This window comes from Epinephelus lanceolatus, chromosome 9, assembly GCF_041903045.1.
Source record: "Epinephelus lanceolatus isolate andai-2023 chromosome 9, ASM4190304v1, whole genome shotgun sequence".
NCBI lineage: Eukaryota > Metazoa > Chordata > Actinopteri > Perciformes > Serranidae > Epinephelus > Epinephelus lanceolatus.
The window spans coordinates 19108562-19133535 of NC_135742.1; the positions used below are offsets into that span (position 1 = coordinate 19108562).

Genomic DNA, 24974 nt, shown 5'->3' on the forward strand with positions numbered 1-24974 from the left:
CGTGCACTAGTGTCCGTTATAATAGCGTGCACTGGGACCTATCATAATTACCTTACACCCCTGAATCCAGAAGATGTGTTTCTGTCTCTCTAACAAGATCATTAACTTCTTATCAACCAGCCTAACAGGTTCTGAGAGGTAGATTGCTAGAAGCTCATATTTTTAGACCAATCACACATTTACTTTGGCTCTGTACCAAAGGGTGTACATCCCTATCTTCAATTTACTCCACATACTCTCCCATACGTCTTCTTACAGTTATTCTGTATGATCACATGAAGAATACAAGTGTGAAATGGCACTCATCACACTTTGGCCATGCTATGTTAATGAGACAGACAGACCTGCTACTGTGTTTTGAATCTGAACTTGGACGCAAAATCTATCGGTATGGATATCCATGTATATGGACAAGGGTTGCAGAGCACCAGTAGTTTGTGTGGGTTTTGCACAGAACCAGATTACAAGTAAAGTCTGTGTGCAGATCTTCAGCAACAGAACCAAAGGACAGGCAGGTGAAGGGCAGGAGGTAAGCTTTGAAAACACGACCGCTTATAGACTAGAAGAAACTAAAAGAAACCAGCTGTGCAGGCAGGTGACAGTGTCAAACTTACACTTAGACTAGACTTCGTGTAATCCTAATCATGCTTCTTTTGGTTTCCACTGACACTGGCAGTGTGGGACTCACCCTGCTCACATCGCTGCAGGCTGCTTCTCTACCGGCATAACATGTGAGGAATTTAGTAGCTTACCAGGTATGTTATTGAGGGGTGGGTGCATATAAGAAAAGAAGATGTGGATGGGTCAGTTTGTACCAAACATCTGATCAGACACTGCGGTGCTGATGGCAAAGGGAAGACCTAGGCAAATAACCCAATATCAGAAATTTGCCTCAAAAGGCCTTTAAAGAATATTGGCAGCCTGCATCTCTCCATACATTTCATCAGTTTGAATGAAATGTACATGTGCTATCCATGAGTATGTGTGCATACATGTCAGAGGTAGAATGAGAGTCTGTGAGTCTGTGGGTGTGTGTGTGTGTGTGTGTGTGTGTGTGGGGGGGGGGGTCTTGAAATGGGAGTGTCCTCTGGCAGGGTTATTCCCTTCTCTTTCTGTCCTGCTTTATTTTTGGTGAATCACTGAACTAAAAACTTTTCTCTCAGAGCAGACAGCTTAAAGCCAGAGTTTGTTGTTGTGCCGGACAAGCATGGATTTAATGGAATTGTTTTTCATTCCTCTTGGCACTGCAGTTATTGTCTGCTATGGAGTGAAACTGCTGCTTTTTAGTAGGATGCTTTTTCCCAAGATGTGGTTTCCACTGTCAAAGTCCTTTTTCACCTCTATGGGAGAGTGGGCAGGTGAGTTGTGTGTGCATGCATGCATGTGTGTGTGTACTGTAATGTATGTCAGACCTATGGGCCATACTTTGGACAAATAATGCTGGGAGTTTGACAGATAGGAAAAATAGCATCAGGACAATTTAGATGTCAGTCACAGTCATAACTAACTACTTATGTTTTGTGATTAAACACTACATTTAAATGTGTTTTCATTATGGCTGTATGGGTACATTACTATGTGTGAAAGTGCACATCAGGATGTGCCTGTACATGCAAAAGGGCTGAAAGTAGGTAATGGTTTATTTACCTGACTGAGCTCACTGTTGAATGAAGAAAATTTGGCAGGAAAAAGAAAAAGAAGAGTTCCCAGTTCTAGATTTGTTCAGACTTTTCACACTTGACATATTTGAACCTAAACTGGCAGGCTCTTGATTTTTTCTGAGAAGCCATGTAGTCACACCTACTTACAGTACAGCAGCTTACAGCCATTTACATGTACAGAAAAGGGATCTCATCAATGTATCTACAAAACATGTTGCTGCTAAAATCTTTTTTCTTCACTAAAACAGAGCATTCATTCAGAGTTTATCTGTAAAATGTTCACTACCAATGTGATTATAGTTAAAAATAGTAATTGTATTAGCAAACTGCTGTCACTGGTGTTAAAGCAGAACAATCACAGTACACAGTGGTAATGCTGGTACAAACTGCTCTCAGGGTGAGTAAGGATGATAAGGAAAGCACTACTGCTTTCTCCAGTTGGCACAGGGAATTAAACTGGTAAGCTTCCTATAAACGGAGACAGTGTCAGTGTGGTTTAACCTAATTGTGACTGTGGACACATCATCAGTTCTGGCTCCCCTCACCCCTTGTTTCCCAGTAGTTACATCAAAACATTCCTCTGCGGGTACCAGACCAGTCTCATCGAATTACAAGATTTCCTCATCTTCTGAAGAGGTTATTCAGTCTCTCACAGCGCTTAAAGAAGCCTCATATAAAAACACAATGCTGGGCTGATCTGTCCTTTCTTTCTAAAGCCCACTTTCATTCCATTGCAGCACAGAGGAAAACAGCCATCAGAACAGTGTGTTCTAGGCTTTATAAACCCTGTCCCTCTGCATCAATTTATGCCCTGATGATCTGAGACCACATTTGCTTAAGTTTGTGTCTCCTTCACAGTCTTTTCAGTTTAAAGTGGCCTAAGACGTTTTGTGTGGTGCATGGGTCAATCTCCTTTTTCTTGTCTAAAAGGTTGCTGCTGCTTGAGTGCTGTTATCTATAAGGTCAGGGGCAGTGGCGGACTCAGGCTAACTGAGGGGCAGGGGTGAATAATATTAAAGGGGCACCATTGAGATCAATCTTACAATGGCGCTACATCATGTTTTCTCCATTTTAAGGGTACCTATTGGTGCACTGGATTAGACTTGTCACGATACCAGAATTTCAGTAGTCGATACCAATACCAGTGAATTTCCACGATTCTCGATACTCATTTGATACCATGATAAAAATAAAAAAAACAGAACTCATGTTTTTCTAAATTCACTACTTTATTAAAACTGTTTCAAACTTTAACTTAAGGCCTCATTTACACCGCAAGTGGCCCACAAGCGTTGCGGCTACGGTGGCTGAGAGAGGTCACGACACACGCAAACACATGTTTTTTGTTGAATACCGTGACCATTTGCTCGCAACTCGCGCCAAAAATTGGCATCTCTTCTATTTTTGAGCTTGCTCGCAAAAGCAGCATGACTCGAGCAGCGCATAGAATGGATGAGGTGTGAATGCTCTAATCTGTTAACATGCTCGCCGAAATGAAAATGCGAGTAAACAGCGACTGTTCGCGAGCGCTACACGAACACATCGCTTGCAGTGTAAATAAGGCCTAACCCTCTGCACACACGACTCCTACTACCTGACTTTTCGACAAGCCGGGGTGTTGTGGCTCCAGCAGCACTTATAAAAGCCATTGTTTCTAGCAAAGATGATGGAGAACAGGTGTTCTTCTTCGGCGCTCGCCCTCGGCACCGACTAACATGCGTATACTGCCCCTGTCAGTTCCAACAGGAATCGACACAGCCCGCTGAGGGCAAAGTTGTATCCGGTACTTACGGTACCGAAAAAAAAACAGTTACCGACATATTTTTTGCGTGTAGGCATCGACTTGGTACAGACGTTTCGGTTCTCATGACAACCATACACTGGATCTCATTTTCTTCACTGAAAGGGCACCCTGGAGGCATCCAAGAGGGCACTTTTAGAGTCCACCAGTGGTCCAACCCCGTCTCAACCACCGACTTTCACCTTGGAGGCTGATGTTCCCTTCCCATATGATTGTAAACCAAACCCTTTTCTTTTCTTCCAAACCCCACCATGAGCTGCTGTTGCCTAAACCTAAACCACGAGTGTTTGTTGTTGAAAGAAAAAAAAACATCAATTTGCAGTGTTTTACCAACATGGTGAATTTTATTTGAAAGAGACCGTATACAAATTGTACATTTCATGTGAAAACAGAAGCGTAATATGAAAACAGAAAATGCATGTAACAGGGTTAAGTTCACACAGTGTCCTAGGATGTCAACAACCAATGCACCAAGGTTACCTTGCACGTATTATCTCGACGTGGAAAGTCAATGACCAAACGTCCATATGAGGTCAGAGTGAGAATGGGTCGAGTGGTCAGGAGCACAAATCTCAAGATTTTAGAACCACTATTTGTAGGATCTGAAGTGTTCTGACATTGCTGCCCCCTCCACTGGTGGTATCAAAAAAGACAAACAGCAATGCATGCTGATCTCAGCTTGTTTTTATTTGATACACCATGCAGGAATTTCCCCCTGCAGTCTATTTGTTGATGTAAATCAAAATGTGTTTGTCAATGGAGCGCAACCATCTCACAACCGTCTCACTTCAAAGTTGTTGAAAACCGGCACTTGGCCAGTGACTTCTGACGTCAACCACCAACGAAAAAAGCCATCCTTTCACATCGACATGATACGCGGCAGGTCACCATTATTGTTTAATGGAAACCCAGCCAGACAGTGTTTGTTGAGGGGGCAAAAATCCAAGAAGGGAGGTTGGGAGGGGTGGTGGATGGGTCCAACAACCACCGACTTTCACCTTGGAGGCTGATGTTCCCTTCCCATATGATTGTAAACCAAACCCTTTTCTTTTCTTCCAAACCCCACCATGAGCTGCTGTTGCCTAAACCTAAACCATGTGTGTTTGTTGTTGAAAGAAAAAAAAACATCAATTTGCAGTGTTTTACCAACGTGGTGAATTTTATTTGAAAGAGACCGTATACAAATTGTACATTTCATGTGAAAACGGAAGCATATTTTGAAAACAGAAAATGCATGTAACAGGGTTAAGTTCACACAGTGTCCTAGGATGTCAACAACCAATGCACCAAGGTTACCTTGCACGTATTATCTCGACGTGGAAAGCCAATGACCAAACGTCCATATGAGGTCAGAGTGAGAATGGGTCGAGTGGTCAGGAGCACAAATCTCAAGATTTTAGAACCACTATTTGTAGGATCTGAAGTGTTCTGACATTGCTGCCCCCTCCACTGGTGGTATCAAAAAAGACAAACAGCAATGCATGCTGATCTCAGCTTGTTTTTATTTGACACACCATGCAGGAATTTCCCCCTGCAGTCTATTTGTTGATGTAAATCAAAATGTGTTTGTCAATGGAGCGCAACCATCTCACAACCATCTCACTTCAAAGTTGTTGAAAACCGGCACTTGGCCAGTGACTTCTGACGTCAACCACCAACGAAAAAAGCCATCCTTTCACATCGACATGATACGCGGCAGGTCACCATTATTGTTTAATGGAAACCCAGCCAGACAGTGTTTGTTGAGGGGGCAAAAATCCAAGAAGGGAGGTTGGGAGGGGTGGTGGATGGGTCCAACAACCACCGACTTTCACCTTGGAGGCTGATGTTCCCTTCCCATATGATTGTAAACCAAACCCTTTTCTTTTCTTCCAAACCCCACCATGAGCTGCTGTTGCCTAAACCTAAACCATGTGTGTTTGTTGTTGAAAGAAAAAAAAACATCAATTTGCAGTGTTTTACCAACGTGGTGAATTTTATTTGAAAGAGACCGTATACAAATTGTACATTTCATGTGAAAACGGAAGCATATTTTGAAAACAGAAAATGCATGTAACAGGGTTAAGTTCACACAGTGTCCTAGGATGTCAACAACCAATGCACCAAGGTTACCTTGCACGTATTATCTCGACGTGGAAAGCCAATGACCAAACGTCCATATGAGGTCAGAGTGAGAATGGGTCGAGTGGTCAGGAGCACAAATCTCAAGATTTTAGAACCACTATTTGTAGGATCTGAAGTGTTCTGACATTGCTGCCCCCTCCACTGGTGGTATCAAAAAAGACAAACAGCAATGCATGCTGATCTCAGCTTGTTTTTATTTGACACACCATGCAGGAATTTCCCCCTGCAGTCTATTTGTTGATGTAAATCAAAATGTGTTTGTCAATGGAGCGCAACCATCTCACAACCATCTCACTTCAAAGTTGTTGAAAACCGGCACTTGGCCAGTGACTTCTGACGTCAACCACCAACGAAAAAAGCCATCCTTTCACATCGACATGATACGCGGCAGGTCACCATTATTGTTTAATGGAAACCCAGCCAGACAGTGTTTGTTGAGGGGGCAAAAATCCAAGAAGGGAGGTTGGGAGGGGTGGTGGATGGGTCCAACAACCACCGACTTTCACCTTGGAGGCTGATGTTCCCTTCCCATATGATTGTAAACCAAACCCTTTTCTTTTCTTCCAAACCCCACCATGAGCTGCTGTTGCCTAAACCTAAACCATGTGTGTTTGTTGTTGAAAGAAAAAAAAACATCAATTTGCAGTGTTTTACCAACATGGTGAATTTTATTTGAAAGAGACCGTATACAAATTGTACATTTCATGTGAAAACAGAAGCGTAATTTGAAAACAGAAAATGCATGTAACAGGGTTAAGTTCACACAGTGTCCTAGGATGTCAACAACCAATGCACCAAGGTTACCTTGCACGTATTATCTCGACGTGGAAAGTCAATGACCAAACGTCCATATGAGGTCAGAGTGAGAATGGGTCGAGTGGTCAGGAGCACAAATCTCAAGATTTTAGAACCACTATTTGTAGGATCTGAAGTGTTCTGACATTGCTGCCCCCTCCACTGGTGGTATCAAAAAAGACAAACAGCAATGCATGCTGATCTCAGCTTGTTTTTATTTGATACACCATGCAGGAATTTCCCCCTGCAGTCTATTTGTTGATGTAAATCAAAATGTGTTTGTCAATGGAGCGCAACCATCTCACAACCGTCTCACTTCAAAGTTGTTGAAAACCGGCACTTGGCCAGTGACTTCTGACGTCAACCACCAATGAAAAAAGCCATCCTTTCACATCGACATGATACGCGGCAGGTCACCATTATTGTTTAATGGAAACCCAGCCAGACAGTGTTTGTTGAGGGGGCAAAAATCCAAGAAGGGAGGTTGGGAGGGGTGGTGGATGGGTCCAACAACCACGACTTTCACCTTGGAGGCTGATGTTCCCTTCCCATATGATTGTAAACCAAACCCTTTTCTTTTCTTCCAAACCCCACCATGAGCTGCTGTTGCCTAAACCTAAACCACGTGTGTTTGTTGTTGAAAGAAAAAAAAACATCAATTTGCAGTGTTTTACCAACGTGGTGAATTTTATTTGAAAGAGACCGTATACAAATTGTACATTTCATGTGAAAACGGAAGCGTATTTTGAAAACAGAAAATGCATGTAACAGGGTTAAGTTCACACAGTGTCTTAGGATGTCAACAACCAATGCACCAAGGTTACCTTGCACGTATTATCTCAACGTGGAAAGTCAATGACCAAACGTCCATATGAGGTTGGAGTGAGAATGGGTCGAGTGGTCAGGAGCACGAATCTCAAGATTTTAGAACCACTATTTGTAGGATCTGAAGTGTTCTGACATTGCTGCCCCCTCCACTGGTGGTATCAAAAAAGACAAACAGCAATGTATGCTGATCTCAGCTTGTTTTGACACACCATGCAGGAATTTCCCCCTGCAGTCTATTTGTTGATGTAAATCAAAATGTGTTTGTCAATGGAGCGCAACCATCTCACAACCGTCTCACTTCAAAGTTGTTGAAAACCGGCACTTGGCCAGTGACTTCTGACGTCAACCACCAACGAAAAAAGCCATCCTTTCACATCGACATGATACGCGGCAGGTCACCATTATTGTTTAATGGAAACCCAGCCAGACAGTGTTTGTTGAGGGGGCAAAAATCCAAGAAGGGAGGTTGGGAGGGGTGGTGGATGGGTCCAACAACCACGACTTTCACCTTGGAGGCTGATGTTCCCTTCCCATATGATTGTAAACCAAACCCTTTTCTTTTCTTCCAAACCCCACCATGAGCTGCTGTTGCCTAAACCTAAACCATGTGTGTTTGTTGTTGAAAGAAAAAAAAACATCAATTTGCAGTGTTTTACCAAGATGGTGAATTTTATTTGAAAGAGACCGTATACAAATTGTACATTTCATGTGAAAACGGAAGCGTATATTGAAAACAGAAAATGCATGTAACAGGGTTAAGTTCACACAGTGTCCTAGGATGTCAACAACCAATGCACCAAGGTTACCTTGCACGTATTATCTCGACGTGGAAAGTCAATGACCAAACGTCCATATGAGGTCAGAGTGAGAATGGGTCGAGTGGTCAGGAGCACAAATCTCAAGATTTTAGAACCACTATTTGTAGGATCTGAAGTGTTCTGACATTGCTGCCCCCTCCACTGGTGGTATCAAAAAAGACAAACAGCAATGCATGCTGATCTCAGCTTGTTTTTATTTGATACACCATGCAGGAATTTCCCCCTGCAGTCTATTTGTTGATGTAAATCAAAATGTGTTTGTCAATGGAGCACAACCATCTCACAACCATCTCACTTCAAAGTTGTTGAAAACCGGCACTTGGCCAGTGACTTCTGACGTCAACCACCAACGAAAAAAGCCATCCTTTCACATCGACATGATACGCGGCAGGTCACCATTATTGTTTAATGGAAACCCAGCCAGACAGTGTTTGTTGAGGGGGCAAAAATCCAAGAAGGGAGGTTGGGAGGGGTGGTGGATGGGTCCAACAACCACGACTTTCACCTTGGAGGCTGATGTTCCCTTCCCATATGATTGTAAACCAAACCCTTTTCTTTTCTTCCAAACCCCACCATGAGCTGCTGTTGCCTAAACCTAAACCACGTGTGTTTGTTGTTGAAAGAAAAAAAAACATCAATTTGCAGTGTTTTACCAATGTGGTGAATTTTATTTGAAAGAGACCATATACAAATTGTACATTTCATGTGAAAACGGAAGCATATTTTGAAAACAGAAAATGCATGTAACAGGGTTAAGTTCACACAGTGTCTTAGGATGTCAACAACCAATGCACCAAGGTTACCTTGCACGTATTATCTCGACGTGGAAAGCCAATGACCAAACGTCCATATGAGGTCAGAGTGAGAATGGGTCGAGTGGTCAGGAGCACAAATCTCAAGATTTTAGAACCACTATTTGTAGGATCTGAAGTGTTCTGACATTGCTGCCCCCTCCACTGGTGATCAAAAAAGACAAGCAGCAATGCATGCTGATCTCAGCTTGTTTTTATTTGATACACCATGCAGGAATTTCCTCCTGCAGTCTATTTGTTGATGTAAATCAAAATGTGTTTGTCAATGGAGCGCAACCATCTCACAACCATCTCACTTCAAAGTTGTTGAAAACCGGCACTTGGCCAGTGACTTCTGACGTCAACCACCAACGAAAAAAGCCATCCTTTCACATCGACATGATACACGGCAGGTCACCATTATTGTTTAATGGAAACCCAGCCAGACAGTGTTTGTTGAGGGGGCAAAAATCCAAGAAGGGAGGTTGGGAGGGGTGGTGGATGGGTCCAACAACCACGACTTTCACCTTGGAGGCTGATGTTCCCTTCCCATATGATTGTAAACCAAACCCTTTTCTTTTCTTCCAAACCCCACCATGAGCTGCTGTTGCCTAAACCTAAACCACGTGTGTTTGTTGTTGAAAGAAAAAAAAACATCAATTTGCAGTGTTTTACCAACGTGGTGAATTTTATTTGAAAGAGACCATATACAAATTGTACATTTCATGTGAAAACGGAAGCATATTTTGAAAACAGAAAATGCATGTAACAGGGTTAAGTTCACACAGTGTCTTAGGATGTCAACAACCAATGCACCAAGGTTACCTTGCACGTATTATCTCGACGTGGAAAGCCAATGACCAAACGTCCATATGAGGTTGGAGTGAGAATGGGTCGAGTGGTCAGGAGCACAAATCTCAAGATTTTAGAACCACTATTTGTAGGATCTGAAGTGTTCTGACATTGCTGCCCCCTCCACTGGTGATCAAAAAAGACAAGCAGCAATGCATGCTGATCTCAGCTTGTTTTTATTTGATACACCATGCAGGAATTTCCCCCTGCAGTCTATTTGTTGATGTAAATCAAAATGTGTTTGTCAATGGAGCGCAACCATCTCACAGTGAATCAGCAGCACACAATATGGTAACTGTGGGAACAGGGAAAACAGTGTTCTGGCATAGTGTGGACTCAGGGCATTGTGCAAAGATGACACTGAGAAACTGTGCTCAATAGGGACCTCTTGGCTCAGCACACTTTCTCTGATCCTCTTGCTGCCCTCAGAGTAGACTCTCAGCACTCTCATACTTCACTGGCAACTATGGTACTGAAACAAAAAGGACAGAGAGTGTATGGAGAAATTGTTGTCTTAAATTGGCACCAAAATAAAAATAACCTCTGTGACATAAAGTGAAGCTATCAGATATTGGATGACTGAACATGTTCCCATGGATTGGCTAATAGGAATTTGAGTGGTAGTATTTGTGTCTCTCCCTTTTTGAAGAAATGCCTGTCATGCCTGAGACTCTTCTGAAAATGTGAATGCAGATTATTGTTTCCTGCTTGTTTATAAAATGCAACCAGTTAGATACTGAACCATCCCAATATTATATAACCATTCAAGAATGTATTTCCTGTAAGGTAATGCTTCATGTGAATCTACATCTGCAGGAGCATTTAACTATTAACGAGTCTTTTCTAACCTAGTAAAGATTTTCAATTTGCTCTGGTTAGTGTTGAACATGGCTTATATGTTACCAACAAATGGCAGCCGAATATACAGAGGGGCAAAATTTTACAGTTGCAGACTTTGCTGCCGTTTTTAGCTATGTTAGCAGCTAAGGAGATGTCAGAAAAAAAAATCCTGAATATTTTTCCACTTATCCATAGCCCTTTTAAACAGGAATTGTGCAAATTTGCAGGAAAGCCCAATCAGTCTTCTTTCAGCATTGGCAGTATAAAAACAAAATCGGGGAGTGCAGCAAATTGCCGCCCACCTACTTTTGTTCATACAGAATGCGCCTTTTCGGGGCAATGGGGGGCGTGAGCAAGTAACAAAACGTGTAGCTCAGCGTGTGACGTAAACAGTGATGTGGGAAGGAGGCCGCAGCTAGTCAGTCCTTTGGCGATTCTCTCCTAAGTTGGCCCGTCCTTCACCGTCCCCGTCACTTGACGATTAATGGCCTCTTCATTTGCGAGGACAAGAAGGGTGCGCAATTCCTTGTCTCCCCAACTGCTCATCTTTACAGCTGCTCACTAATTCCTGCTATCAGCTGTTTCCTGTTTATCCACCGCCAGTGGGTCACACGTGCGGCATCATCAAAAGCTCCTCCCACAAGTCTTCAACAGCCCCTCCCATTGCGGAAGCCCGCCTTGGTCTTTTTAAACTAAAAGGGTTTCGCCAATATGTCTACCCTACGAGGCGGAAAATTGGGCACCTCAGATCAATTCGCCAATCCAGCTCTGTGTGTCTAAACGCTTGCAGATTGCCGGCAAAATGGCCCAATATTCGCCAAAAAATCTGGCAGTGTAAAAGGGGCTCATGTCTGGATTGATGGCTGCAAGCTGAAGGCAACCAAGATGTTGGTCTCCTCTGCCACCTCCTTTAGCTCTTCCTGGGCCAATGGTTCCCAACTGATCCAGCCACAGAGTCCAGATTTCTCCTCAGTCATTAGTTCAAGGTCCACACAGTTTAATATATTCAGCGTTATACTTGCATTTGGTCATGTCGTCGAGCTAGTTTTCTGTCTCTGTTAAGTAGCTGTATGTTAATCACACACTCTACAGCAGGCGTTCTCTAAATATAAATGATAAAAACTCTTTGCCAGAAATTCACTGTATTAAAAAAACATAAAGATAAACATACACTTGCGGCCCATTCAGAGTGAACCTGCGACCCATTTTTGGACCGGGGGATGCTGAGGTGTGAGGTGGAATATATAATCCCCACATTGTGTTATAGGTGTGGTGCAGGATCTCCTCCCAGCTGGACATGCCTCCACAGGGAGGCATCCTGATCAAATGTTCAAGAAGAAGAAAGAAGAAAGTCTGACTTAATCACTCTGTCTATAAAGATGAGTGTAGAAACCTTACAAAAAAGCTCACGGTTCTGTCTTTTGATCAACCAGTGCTGTTGACCACAGGTGAGGGTTGGAATATCACTCCCCTCCTCACAACGGTCCAGTAAATCACCACAGCACCAAAAATGCTGCACAGACATCATTCCAAAGCTTATATCTTGCTCTCGTTTATGGCTATCACTTGAACTCCTTCACATTACCAGTATTGGGAGCAAATTGCTTACCTAGAGGTACTGATCATCATCGCAGCTGCTTCACACTGAGCTGCAAACTGCCCCAGTGCGAGCAGGAGGTTGCAGTTTGATGAAGCCAGGAGAGCTACAGTATGTCATCAGCAACAAGCAGAGATGCAATGCTCATCACAAAAAAATTGTCTGAGCATTTATGTTATCAAATAGCGACAGAAGCGAGATGACCATAGTGAGAGGACATAGTGTTTTAGAGCTTAGAGCTTAATGAAAAGGCTAAAAAAAAGCTAATTGCTGCTTTTATTTAAGCAGTCAGAGTCTCAGATCACCCACTTGGCTTATTCCCATGTTGACAACAGTGCACCACATCCAAAGTCCTCTTGGCTTGACTTATTTCTAAATCTCTGTCCTGAAAAAACAGGCTTGGTTCAATATTGATGCACATAGTGTCAGTGAGTAACTGAGTAAAAGAGCCTGTGATCTCTGTAATTGGAGTTGGGAGGAGTTGGGAGAGCAGTGAATACTCAGAAACAAGCAGTTCCCTGTTTGTTCTCAGCAAATTCTTTATCAGAACCAGGGAACATGCTGTACAGTCTGTTAGAACAGGATGGGTCGGGCAAAGTGTGAACAAATACAAACAAACAATCCTTAGCCTGAGTGTCAGACTGAAGCTCCCAGAACCTTCAGTCTGACATGGCTTCCATTGAAGGCGATTTACAAGGGGGAGGGAATTTTATTTTTTCCCTAACCAATCAGCAGAGATCAACGACTCACTGTCATTAGTATCCATGCCTCGGGGGTGCCGAAAACAAGCGAGCATTGCCCATTTAAAATGTCTCCGTCGTCGTGCATGCCCAGCTGCATCGCCGTTAAATCCAGTTTAGCAGCTCCCTTAATTTGGTCCTCCATTAACGCGAGTAGTGGCGAAATACCTCAATAGCATCGTTAATGTGGTCTGTAGGATCTGTAGCGGTCGCCATTGTTGCTATCCTCACCAGTTACCCACCGGCGTACAGCTTGACATCAGCGTGGCGCTGATTGGTTAATCGCTAGACCCCCGGCGTTCATTGGTCCGTCCAGCGTTTGGACGAGATAAATCGCAAATTCATTGAAGTATGCCAGACCAGAGATGCAAGCCTACTCAGTTGAGTGGGCGGGGTCTATGGTCTGGAACCAGGCTAAACAATCCTGGGATTTGCCTGACAGCAGAGGAAGAGAGATGATGTAGCGCAGCTCTGCTTCACAGTGCCCCTGGTGTTAAGAGTGGAAACTGCAGGAGAATATAACAACTGATGAAATTCGTTAACAGTAACACTAATCCCAGCATCTCTTTTCTAGTTGTGACCGGTGCCTCAGAGGGAATAGGAAGAGCATATGCATTTGCAGTAAGTGATTTTCTGACCTGGGCAACTAAGACTGTATGTGTTTATTTCCTACCCTAATCATGCAGGTTAAATTATGTATTTTTTATTTGATGTACATCTGCTAATTTTTGTTGCCATTTTATACTTTTTTTTTTTTTTTTTTTTTTTTAAATCTGTCCGACTGTCCACCGTGGAACTTTTGCTCCTTTCAGCTGGCTGAGCAAGGAATGAATGTGGTAATCATGAGTAGAACCAAAGAAGCCCTGGACCAGGTGGCCAAGGAAATAGGTAAGAACCTGATATCTGTATTTAAATATCTTATTTTGCTTGCTTTTAAAGGTCCAAACAGGATCTAGGGGGATATATTGGCCGAAATTTAATATAATACAACAAGTATGTTTTCTTTAGTGTATAATCACCTGAAAATAAAAATAGTATAGTTTTTCTCACCTTAACGCCATTTATATCTTCAGAATTAATGGGCCCATATCTATGGAGATCGCAATGTTGCACTGCCATGTTTCTACAGTAGGCCAGAAGAGACAAACCAAACACTGGCTCTGGATAGGGCCATTTGTATTTGGACGTTTTTGCATCTGCCACTGTAGTTCGAAGCAATGACAAAATGATGAAAGCATCAGAAAAAGGCAGATTTTTAAAACATTAACCTGTTTTATTTGGTGTTTTTACCTGTTGAAATCACAGCGTCTGTTTGTTTTGAAGGGGAAGAGACCTCTGCGGATAATTTCACTCATGGTAAAAAAAAGTGGATCAGAGATAAGGAGAGCACACATTAGCAGCAGCTGGGTGAGCAGCCAATCTGCATCGTGCCAAATAGCGTAGGAATTCGGCTCCCAGTAAAAACCTTCTGAACAATGAAGACTGAAGGAATCTCAAATTTCAGCTGGTTGCAATATGTAATCCTCATCACTAGATGCCACCAAATCCCCCTCAATCTTACACACTGGTCCTTTAAAACTTGAATTACATGCACAAATAAGCTGACTGTCATCTGTAAGAGTACATAATGTACTGTATGTTGCTGACCCCACATTTTTATTCTTCTCAGGTGATACCACAGGGCAGAAGGTGAAAGTGATAATAACGGACTTCATACAAGAAAACGTCTACAGTGAAATTGAAGATCAGCTTAGGGACCTCAACATTGGGGTTTTAGGTTGGACTTTTTTTTATTCTCTACAACATCATTTGCCTCCACAATAAAAGGCTGTTATTTAGGATTAGCCTGATATCAGACAGCATTATCAACTCGTTACACTCCATTTCCACTTTGAGTCAGTCAGCCTGAACTCAGTGGAGTGGGTGGATTTAAGGGTCTGGACCCAGGCAAATTTAAAAAAGTAATATCTGCTGCTTCCTACCTTTGAAACTGGATCTTCTTTTTTTTGTTTGCACCAGTCAATAATGTCGGCGTTCTGCCCAGCTACATCCCCTGCAAATTCCTTGAGTCTGCAGAGCTGGACCAGGTTAGTGGTGTCTCAGCAGTTTAGCTGTAAAGTTTTCTTGTAAACAAGCAAAATTTATATTTATATGCAGCGCTGCTCACCAGAATGTATTGTGGGTATCCTTGAGTTTGAACAAATGTGTTGAATGCATTTCCTTCCTCAGAAAATATTTGAAAAGTAGTGAAAAGTACTTTTCATATGCCCTATAGCCCTTTGCATTACTGATAAATGATTGACTGGTAGTAAGTGTCACATCAGATCTACTCAAGCTAGTGTTGATCCTCATCAAACTTTTCCCTTACTTAACTTTTTAGAAAGTTAAGGAGCCTCATTGTAAAAGCTCTCTATTGTATCCACCCCTTAACATGTCCTTCCCCTTATATTTTCCCTTAATTATCAGTATGGACACCTTACACATGATTTTTTTATGCTTTCAGACAATCACAAGGGTGATAAACTGCAATGTGAAAACTGTGGCCAAGGTAAGAGTGTGAATTTGCTGTTACTCATGAGTGGAAACAAGAATCCCTTCATTAACAAGGTTTCAGTCCTCATACCTTTTTCTAGTTAACAATATAAAATAGACATTCAGTTCAGTTGTTTTTCTCCCAAACAAATCAACTCTGTCAATCCTTACATTTGTCTAAGATCTGATCCTGGATATTTTTTTCTCTCCAGATGTGCAAAATAATCCTTCCAGGCATGGAGAAAAGGTTTCCTACCCATATTTTCTTCATTAGATGCAATGTGTATTACCATAAAATCCTAACAGGCTAATTAACATTGAGTCTCAAATGTACCACCGCCATTGTGTTCCTGGCTCTGCAGGAGAAAAGGGGTGATTTTGAATATTTCGTCAGGAGCTGCCTCTGTTCCATTCCCCCTGTACACCCTGTATGCTGCATCGAAGGCAAGTACAGTATCACCAGTACCACCCGAGTTACATGGTATGATTTCTGATGCTCTGATTGTGTTCCTAAAGGTGTTCGTGGAAAGATTTTCCCAAGGTCTACAAGCTGAATACAAAGATAAAGGGATTATCATACAGGTACTCCAAGTCACTCACTCCATGTTTTTACTGTAAATCAAAGCATCAGGGTATGAGTTGTTAATTTTAAGGGATTTTTTCTTCACAAAATCTTAAAAATCTCAGAATCTTCTCTTTGTCTCAATTCTTCTTCTGCTTTCCTAGGCAGTGTCTCCATTTGGGGTTTCCACTCGGATGGTAGATTACCAAAAAACCAACATGATGATCCTATCACCAGAAGACTTCGTAAAAAGCTCCCTGCAGTACCTCAGAGCTGGAGACAAAACACATGGCAGTGTCTGTCACATACTTCTGGTAAGGCCTTACGGACATAACCATCCAAAATAAGGTAAAAGTTCAAAGGTGAAAATTCAAATATGGAACAGAACTTATTTCTCCTGGTGCTAAGGAGTGACTACAAGTCAGTAGTTACGGCAATGAAATATTCTAATACGTGTCCATAAAATATACCCAACACAGACTGCATATAAAATGGACAATGCCTTACTCTTAACACCCACTATAAGGTGAAGCTGGTTAGTATCAACCTCGGCTCTAAAGGCAAAACAAGCAGTGACGCCCCCATAAATGTTTCACAGGGGTGGCCAAATGGGGCCACTGAAAGTCTTGGGGTGGCACACTGACAGTAAAAGCCATAACTTAATTTTGGGAATTCTATCAGGCTGTTGTAGCAGCCAATATAGGCTAGTCAGTATGAGCATTAAGAAATCATGTACTGATTTACTTTGGTTTCTTATTTTACAGTTATCACAGATATACATGGGGCACGATTTTGATGCGTCACGTAGGCGGGTGGACTGGAGTTTCTTTACCTGCTACACAGTCTGTGTCTTTGTAGTGTGTGGTTGCTGCCAGCTTTACTGTGTGCACACTAAGTTTTGCCCAGTTGGTTAGGCAGGGTTACCGATACAGGTAACATTTTCTACAACAACCTTGTTTTAATGTGTTATGTATCTGTATAGAGTGGTTCAGGGATGATTATTTTTAAGCCAACACGAGAGTAAGCATTGCCCTAGTTCCCTTGACAAAAAAACAATGAGATTTTTCCATTGGATTTTGTGTTATTGCATGAATTAAGCTCTGTGGCAAAGAAAAGTATATGATACTTAGCGATTGTATCAGGCCATGGCCCCACCACCCCTTTGACAATCACAGCAAACCTACTACAGTAAACTAGACTAAACCACAGCACTATGGCTATAAAAGTGAAGTCAGCGCTGGCTTGACACACTCCTCCACGGCCATTGAACTTCACTGACTCTGCTGCTGCCAGTATGTAACTAGCTTAAGTCCTTTAGCCACATTTAACACCAAAGTAACATTTTCAGTAGAAGCTGAGTCACAGTCACACATGGATGTGTTTTATCGCAGGGCAGAAGTTTGAAGATTTTGCCTGAGTGTGTAACATTGACTAACGAATGCCTGTCACAAGCTGCTCTTAATATTCACAGTGGATTCACTTATTAAATAAGCACATACAGTACAAGAACATGGCTCAGCCCTATACTGACTGCTTCTGTCTGTAACACTCTCTATGTGTGTGGCTGTCAGCTGACATGCAACAGACAATGTGTGTGTTACTTTAGACTGGTTTGTCAGTAACAAGGAAAGTCATGTTCCTTTAAACCCTTATGATGTAAGTGTCCATCAAACTACCAGAAATATCAGTATCAAATTATTTATTTACAGAGGCAGATTAATAAAAGACTGTAACAACAAAGAACAATACTTATAGAGCAGAACTGCAGGAGGTGGAGGAGGACGTCTCTTTAGGGCAGAGAGTCTGGCAGCTGTCTTCAGGGCTACCAGTCAAGTCAGCGCTGGCTGACCTGAAGGCCTCCTCAAAATGTTCTGGTGGAGCTGGGTGGATCTTCTGCCTCCAACTGTCCACTGAAACATCCTCCCGATGTTCTCAGGGAGGGGGAACCTCTCGCCTCCTCCTCAAAATCAGTAATAAGTTTGGCCAGCAGTTGGCTCTGTGGCTGAGGGATCTCAACCACTTGCACAGCTGATGGATGTCCCTGATCTCCACTGGTGTGACATCGGTGCTCTCAGTAAAGACCTCAACGACCTTAGTGGCCTCCAGTGTTGTGGCAGCCTCAGTGGGATCAGATGTCTGGACAGCCTTGGTGGGCTCTGGTGTCCAGAGAGCGTCAGTGGGCTCTGGTGTCCTGACAGCCTCAGTGGGCTCTGGTGTCCTGACAGCCTCAGTGGGCTCTGGTGTCTGGACAGCCTCTGCCTCTGTCTCCAGATATTCTGGATACAAGAAGCTTTGGCATACTTGTCTAACCACCTCATCAATATTTTGATGAAATGGCTCGATCATCTCTGAGATCTCAGAGTCCGGAGAGCAACACCAAGGAGAGGGGTATGTCGTTCCGCTCTCCTCGCTGATGGTGGAATAATGAATTCATAAAAAAAACATAAAAACAAATGACAATGGATTTGAAATCATAAAAGAAATTATTGTCAGGCCAGTGGCTGAAGCTGGTCCTGATCCTGTTGTTCAGTTTTCAAGCCTGAAGCAGCGTGAACTGCAGCTCAACAGCTGCTTCCAAAAGGGAGGCTGCCTTATGAGACTTTCGTCTGAAGGTTTCTTCTCCTCCTTCTTCTCATTCTGTTTGAGGAGTAATAGAACCTGTAGAGGACAGAGATGAAACATCTCTGGTGTCCTCTAGTGCCTGATCCTCTTCATCGATGTAGTCCTCCAGCCTAAGTGGGATGAACCTGTACTCTGGTGTCATGACAGCCTCAGTGGGCTCTGGTGCCTCTATGTAGTCCTCCAGCTTAAGGGGGATGAATCTGTGGTCTGCTTTTAGAGCAGAAATGCAGGAGGTGGTGGAGGACGTCTCTTTAGAGGAGGGAGTCTGGTAGCTATCTTCAGTGCTACCTGTCAAGTCAGCGCTGGCTGACCTGACGGCCTCCTCAAAATGTTCTGGTGGAGCTGGGTGGATCTTATGCCTCCGCCATCCACTGAAACATCTCTTTCACTGCAGCTTTTTCCTCTTGCCCTTGGATTGTCTTCCCAATGTGCTCAGGGTCAGGGAACCTCTCACCTCCTCATCAAAATCAGTCATAGGTTTGGCCAGCAGTTGGCTCTGTGGCTGATGAATCTCAACCACTTGCAGAGCTGATGGGGGTGAGCTGGCAGAGGGTGGAGATGGAACGATGTCCCTGATCTCCACTGGTGTGACATCATTGTCCTCAGTGAGAACCTCGGCAACTTTAGTCGCCTTTGGTGTCCTGACAGCCTCAGTGGGCTCTGGTGTCTGGACAGCCTCAGTGGGCTCTGATGTCTGGACAGCCTCAGTGGGCTCTGGTGTCCTGACAGCCTCAGTGGGCTCTGGTGTCTGGACAGCCTCTGCCTCTGTCTCCAGATATTCTGGATACAAGAAGCTTTGGCACACTTGTCTAACCACCTCATCAATATTTTGATGAAATGGCTCGATCATCTCTCAGATCTTAGAGTGAGGAGAGCAACACCAAGGAGAGGGGTATGTCGTCCCGCTCTCCTCACTGATGGTGGAATAATACATTAATAAAAGGTCGTAAAAACAAAGGACAATGGATTTAAAATCATAAAAGAAATTATTGTCAGGCCAGTGGCTGAAGCTGGTCCTGATCCTGCTGTTCAGTTTTCAAGCCTGAAGCAGCGTGAACTGCAGCTCAACAGCTGCTTCCAAAAGGGAGGCTGCTTTGTGAGACTTTCGTCTGAAGGCTTCTTCTCCTCCTTCTTCTCATTCTGTTTGAGGAGTAAAAGAAACAAAAACAACATGTGAGTACAGAAATACAAATAAATGAGTACAGTTCAATAAAAAGATAACACTGATTAGATTTTTACGTATAAACACCTTCTCACCTTTGAGAATATGTTGAAGAAGCGAGAGAAGCGATTGCTCCTCTTTGCCTCAGTGTCAAGCTGAGACTGGTCCACAGAGCCCTGGTAAGTGCTGATCATTTGTGTGACCTCAGCAACATGATGATCAGGTGGGATCAGACCTGTAGAGGACAGAGATGAAACATCTCTGGTGTCCTCTAGTGCCTGATCCTCTTCCTCAATGTAGTCCTCCAGCCTAAGTGGGATGAACCTGTGCTCTGGTGTCGTGACAGCCTCAGTGGGCTCTGGTGCCTCTATGTAGTCCTCCAGCTTAAGGGGGATGAATCTGTGGTCTGCTTTTAGAGCAGAACTGCAGGAGGTGGTGGAGGACGTCTCTTTAGAGGAGGGAGTCTGGTAGCTATCTTCAGTGCTACCTGTCAAGTCAGCGCTGGCTGACTTGATGGCCTCCTCAAAATGTTCTGGTGGAGCTGGGTGGATCTTCTGCCTCCGCCATCCACTGAAACATCTCCTCCACTGCAGCTTTTTCCTCTTGCCTTTGGATTGTCTTCCCGATGTGCTCAGGGTCAGGGAACCTCTCACCTCCTCATCAAAATCAGCCATAGGTTTGGCCAGCAGTTGGCTCTGTGGCTGATGGATCTCAACCACTTGCAGAGCTGATGGGGGTGAGCTGGCAGAGGGTGGAGATGGAACGATGTCTCTGATCTCCACTGGTGTGACATCATTGTCCTCAGTGAGAACCTCGGCACCTTTAGTCGCCTTTGGTGTCCTGACAGCCTCGGTGGGCTCTGGTGTCTGGACAGCCTTGGTGGGCTCTGGTGTCCTGACAGCCTCAGTGGGCTCTGGTGTCCTGACAGCCTCAGTGGGCTCTGGTGTCTGGACATCCTCTGCTTCTGTCTCCAGATATTCTGGATACAAGAAGCTTTGGCACACTTGTCTAACCACCTCATCAATATTTTGATGAAATGGCTCGACCATCTCTGAGATCTTAGAATGAGGAGAGCAACACCAAGGAGAGGGGTATGTCGTCCCGCTCTCCTCACTGATGGTGGAATAATACATTAATAAAAGGTTGTAAAAACAAAGGACAATGGATTTAAAATCATAAAAGAAATTATTGTCAGGCCAGTGGCTGAAGCTGGTCCTGATCCTGCTGTTCAGTTTTCAAGCCTGAAGCAGCGTGAACTGCAGCTCAACAGCTGCTTCCAAAAGGGAGGCTGCCTTGTGAGACTTTCGTCTGAAGGCTTCTTCTCCTCCTTCTTCTCATTCTGTTTGGGGAGTAATAGAAACAAAAACAACACGTGAGTACAGAAATACAAATAAATGAGTACAGTTCAATAAAAAGATAACACTGATTAGATTTTTACGTATAAACACTTCCTTACCTTTGAGAATATGTTGAAGAAGCGAGAGAAGCGATCGCTCCTCTTTGCCTCAGTGTCAAGCTGAGACTGGTCCACAGAGCCCTGGTAAGTGCTGATCATTTGTGTGACCTCAGCAACATGATGATCAGGTGGGATCAGACCTGTAGAGGACAGAGATGAAACATCTCTGGTGTCCTCTAGTGCCTGATCCTCTTCCTCGATGTAGTCCTCCAGCCTAAGTGGGATGAACCTGTGCTCTGGTGTCGTGACAGCCTCAGTGGGCTCTGGTGCCTCTATGTAGTCCTCCAGCTTAAGGGGGATGAATCTGTGGTCTGCTTTTAGAGCAGAACTGCAGGAGGTGGTGGAGGATGTCTCTTTTGAGGAGGGAGTCTGGCAGCTATCTTCAGTGCTACCTGTCAAGTCAGCGCTGGCTGACCTGACGGCCTCCTCAAAATGTTCTGGTGGAGCTGGGTGGATCTTCTGCCTCCGCCATCCACTGAAACATCTCCTCCACTGCAGCTTTTTCCTCTTGCCCTTGGATTGCCTTCCCAATGTGCTCAGGGTCAGGGAACCTCTCACCTCCTCATCAAAATCAGTCATAGGTTTGGCCAGCAGTTGGCTCTGTGGCTGATGGATCTCAACCACTTGCAGAGCTGATGGGGGTGAGCTGGCAGAGGGTGGAGATGGAACGATGTCCCTGATCTCCACTGGTGTGACATCATTGTCCTCAGTGAGAACCTCGGCAACTTTAGTCGCCTTTGGTGTTGTGATGGCCTCGGTGGGCTCTGGTGTCCTGACAGCCTCAGTGGGCTCTGGTGTCTGGACAGCCTCTGCCTCTGTCTCCAGATATTCTGGATACAAGAAGCTTTGGCATACTTGTCTAACCACCTCATCAATATTTTGATGAAATGGCTCGACTATCTCTGAGATCTCAGAGTCCAGAGAGCAACACCAAGGAGAGGGGTATGTCGTCCCGCTCTCCTCACTGATGGTGGAATAGGGCCTGGGGCCGGTGTCCTCTTCCTCCTCTAGGAGAACGTCGCAGTACATCAGCTCATCAAGATCATCAACAGTCTCATCGATGGATTCTGAGACATCGATGTTGATAATCTCAGAGACCTCAGTGTGCATGGATAACGAGAGAGAGCTGGGGATTTCCTCAATGTTCTCTGCTTCTTTGTCCATGATACGTGAAATCTGGTGGAGAAACACAAACATTGGAAAACTGTGAGCTTTGCTAGAAGATGCATTGAAGCCCTTCACTTAAACAGAAGTAGAGCGAGCCATAGTTTTAGAGTCTTGTAATGAGAATTTTAAACAAGTATTGAATGTACAGTAATGTGTGGATCTCATTGTACCATGACATTAAGACAATAATGTTGAATAATGGAACCCTTTAGTCTAAATCCAAGTTTTTCCATTTCTTTCATTTTCATTGTTCTAGTGAATGTGCTATCCCTACTTCTGATATCACATTTAAAATCTGACAAATACACACATACATGAGGCTCATCACATTAGACATCATTCTTGCATGTGATCAATTTACTTATAAGCAAATGTGGTTAGACACATGAAAACCTGCATTTCACATGTGCTTGTGGCTGCGTGCATTTTAATATTTGCCTACATACATTCACAGTAAGTGCACTGAGTTCACAGAGTTTGAAGCTGGGTATATTTGTAAAAACTACTGCAAAAAAAATCACTGTTTGATAAAACATGAAGCTTTATTTTTGTTATTTTACAATAAATATGCCTTACATTAACATAATTTATCTGGTACATTATTTGATATGATATCATAGCTGTAAAGTTTTCATCTTGTGTCTGTGTAAAGCCCAACAGATAAACAGACAGCACCTGTCCTCTACCTCACACTGAAACTCACTCACTGCTTCAGTTTTACATTATTTCCTTCACTAAAAAACATTTTCATCACCATATTCATATTAATTATTATATCATACTGTTTTTAAACTGCACAAATTAATCTCTAAGCTCTGACACAGTATACTCCTTAGGTTTCTATAAAGTGCATTTACTTACCTGTCTGTGTTCAAACAGTTTCAGGTGAGCTGAGGTGACTGGTGTTGTTTTTGGTATTCTGGGCTTTCCAAACTGGTTTTCTTAGTGCGAGTGGTCTCTTGTAGAAATGTTTGTAGGCATGTGGAGATGATATCTCTGTGGCCTATTTACTGTGGAGACTAGAATTTGCACTGTGATGTCACAAAGATGTCCCTATTCCAGAACTGAACTCTGTGAGTTCTGTTAGAGAATTCTGTCTTTAAACACATTCTATGTGTGTGTGTGTGTGTGTCTGTGTCTGTGTGTCTGTGTGTCTGTGTGTCTGTGTCTGTGTCTGTGTGTGTGTCCATACAGGGCTGGTTACTGCAATCAATTCCCTCCAAGGTTCTCTATGCAGAGTATGTGCTGCACAGTCTACAAGACTATGTGAAGAAGAAAGCAGCACAGAGGGCATTAAATGCAACCTTTGAAAATCATAAAACTAAATAACCAGGAACAGCAATGTCAAGACGTTTGGCCTTATTATTACTCAAATGATGTTGACAAATCTAAGTTTTCTGTTTCTCATTTAAACATAGTGGTAATTGTTGTACACCATGTATCATTATAACGACAGTTACTGGACAGTTGCACTTTTTGTTCATGTAAATTGTGACATTGTGGGTAAGCCACCTTCAGGAGAGCGCCTTTATGAATGGTATATTTCCTTCAGTTCTTATGTTTGGAGCGATTGATGTGTCTCCGCTTTATTCCAAATACACATAGTCTACTCTTGCAGTAGAGAAACATACTGTCACCTGTACAATTTAACATGATTCAACACGACTTTGCTGCTATAAAGTCTGCTGTCATGATGCCTGTAATGTTTAGTTTTTATAGAGGTGTTAATAAAATCATATATTTAACAGTGTGGTCATTGTTGGGGTGGTGTTGTACTGGACTGCACAGTTTGTGGTTAAGTTATGTCTTATAGCTGTGATGTCTAGGGAGCAGGATTGTGTTCATATCTGCTGGACATGTTTATGTGCATGACAATTGAAAAATAACTTATCTATGTACGTAATGAAATGTGTTTCCAGTACTCTGCCCTCCTCATATATGCACATAGGGAGAATAAAAAGAACTGAAACACCTCTCAATATAATGTAGTCCAGTGCAACACCACTTTTAACTATGACCTCAGCAATAAACATAAAATTATTTTTACACATTTCAGTGTCAACAAAAGCTGAACACAATGAGCCTTGTAATAGTAACATTCATGACAAATATGTCTTACTGAATTGCAACTGTGGCCACTGAGTGTAAATTAATTGCATTCCATTTTATTGTAAGAGTAAGAGTTGACATTTGTAGACTCTTAGTTTGGTATAATTCATTGGTTATTTGCCCCTTTGTGTATATTTGCTTTAATATGTGTTTCTATAAATGTTAAAGGTCTGGTGTGTTGGATTTAGTGTGAAGGTTGCAACATTGCAGCTAACTTAAACGTCTCCTGTGTGCCAAGCATGTGGGAGAAATCGGTGGCCGGCACGAAAACATGAAAGCCAGTGTTTAGTTTCTCTACTCTGGGCTCCCTTTCAGAATTATTATGACCTCAGTCAAGATATTTGTTGATAAGTGTTTTTATTCCTCTTTAGGCATGAAAAGAAAATGAAGTTAATTTTTTAAGGAGTTTTTTTTTTTCCACGTCCACTCGGGCAGACAGCATGTGTTTCAGTTTTAAACTAAAAAAAAATATAACCCATTAAAAATAAATGATATAAATCATGTGAAACTATGAAAT

General features: G+C 43.0%; 1 protein-coding gene across 1 annotated transcript; it reads left to right on the forward strand.

The window, feature by feature from the left end:
* The first annotated feature begins 1131 nt into the window (after positions 1-1131).
* Positions 1132-24955, forward strand: hsd17b3 (hydroxysteroid (17-beta) dehydrogenase 3). Its single transcript, XM_033620310.2, has 11 exons — positions 1132-1358; positions 13422-13468; positions 13660-13735; positions 14517-14624; positions 14867-14934; positions 15351-15395; positions 15592-15626; positions 15742-15823; positions 15896-15961; positions 16106-16255; positions 23543-24955. Exons 1-11 carry the CDS (start codon positions 1208-1210, stop codon positions 23675-23677), a joined length of 963 nt encoding a protein of 320 aa, XP_033476201.1. The 5' UTR covers positions 1132-1207; the 3' UTR covers positions 23678-24955.
* The last annotated feature ends 19 nt before the right edge of the window (positions 24956-24974 follow it).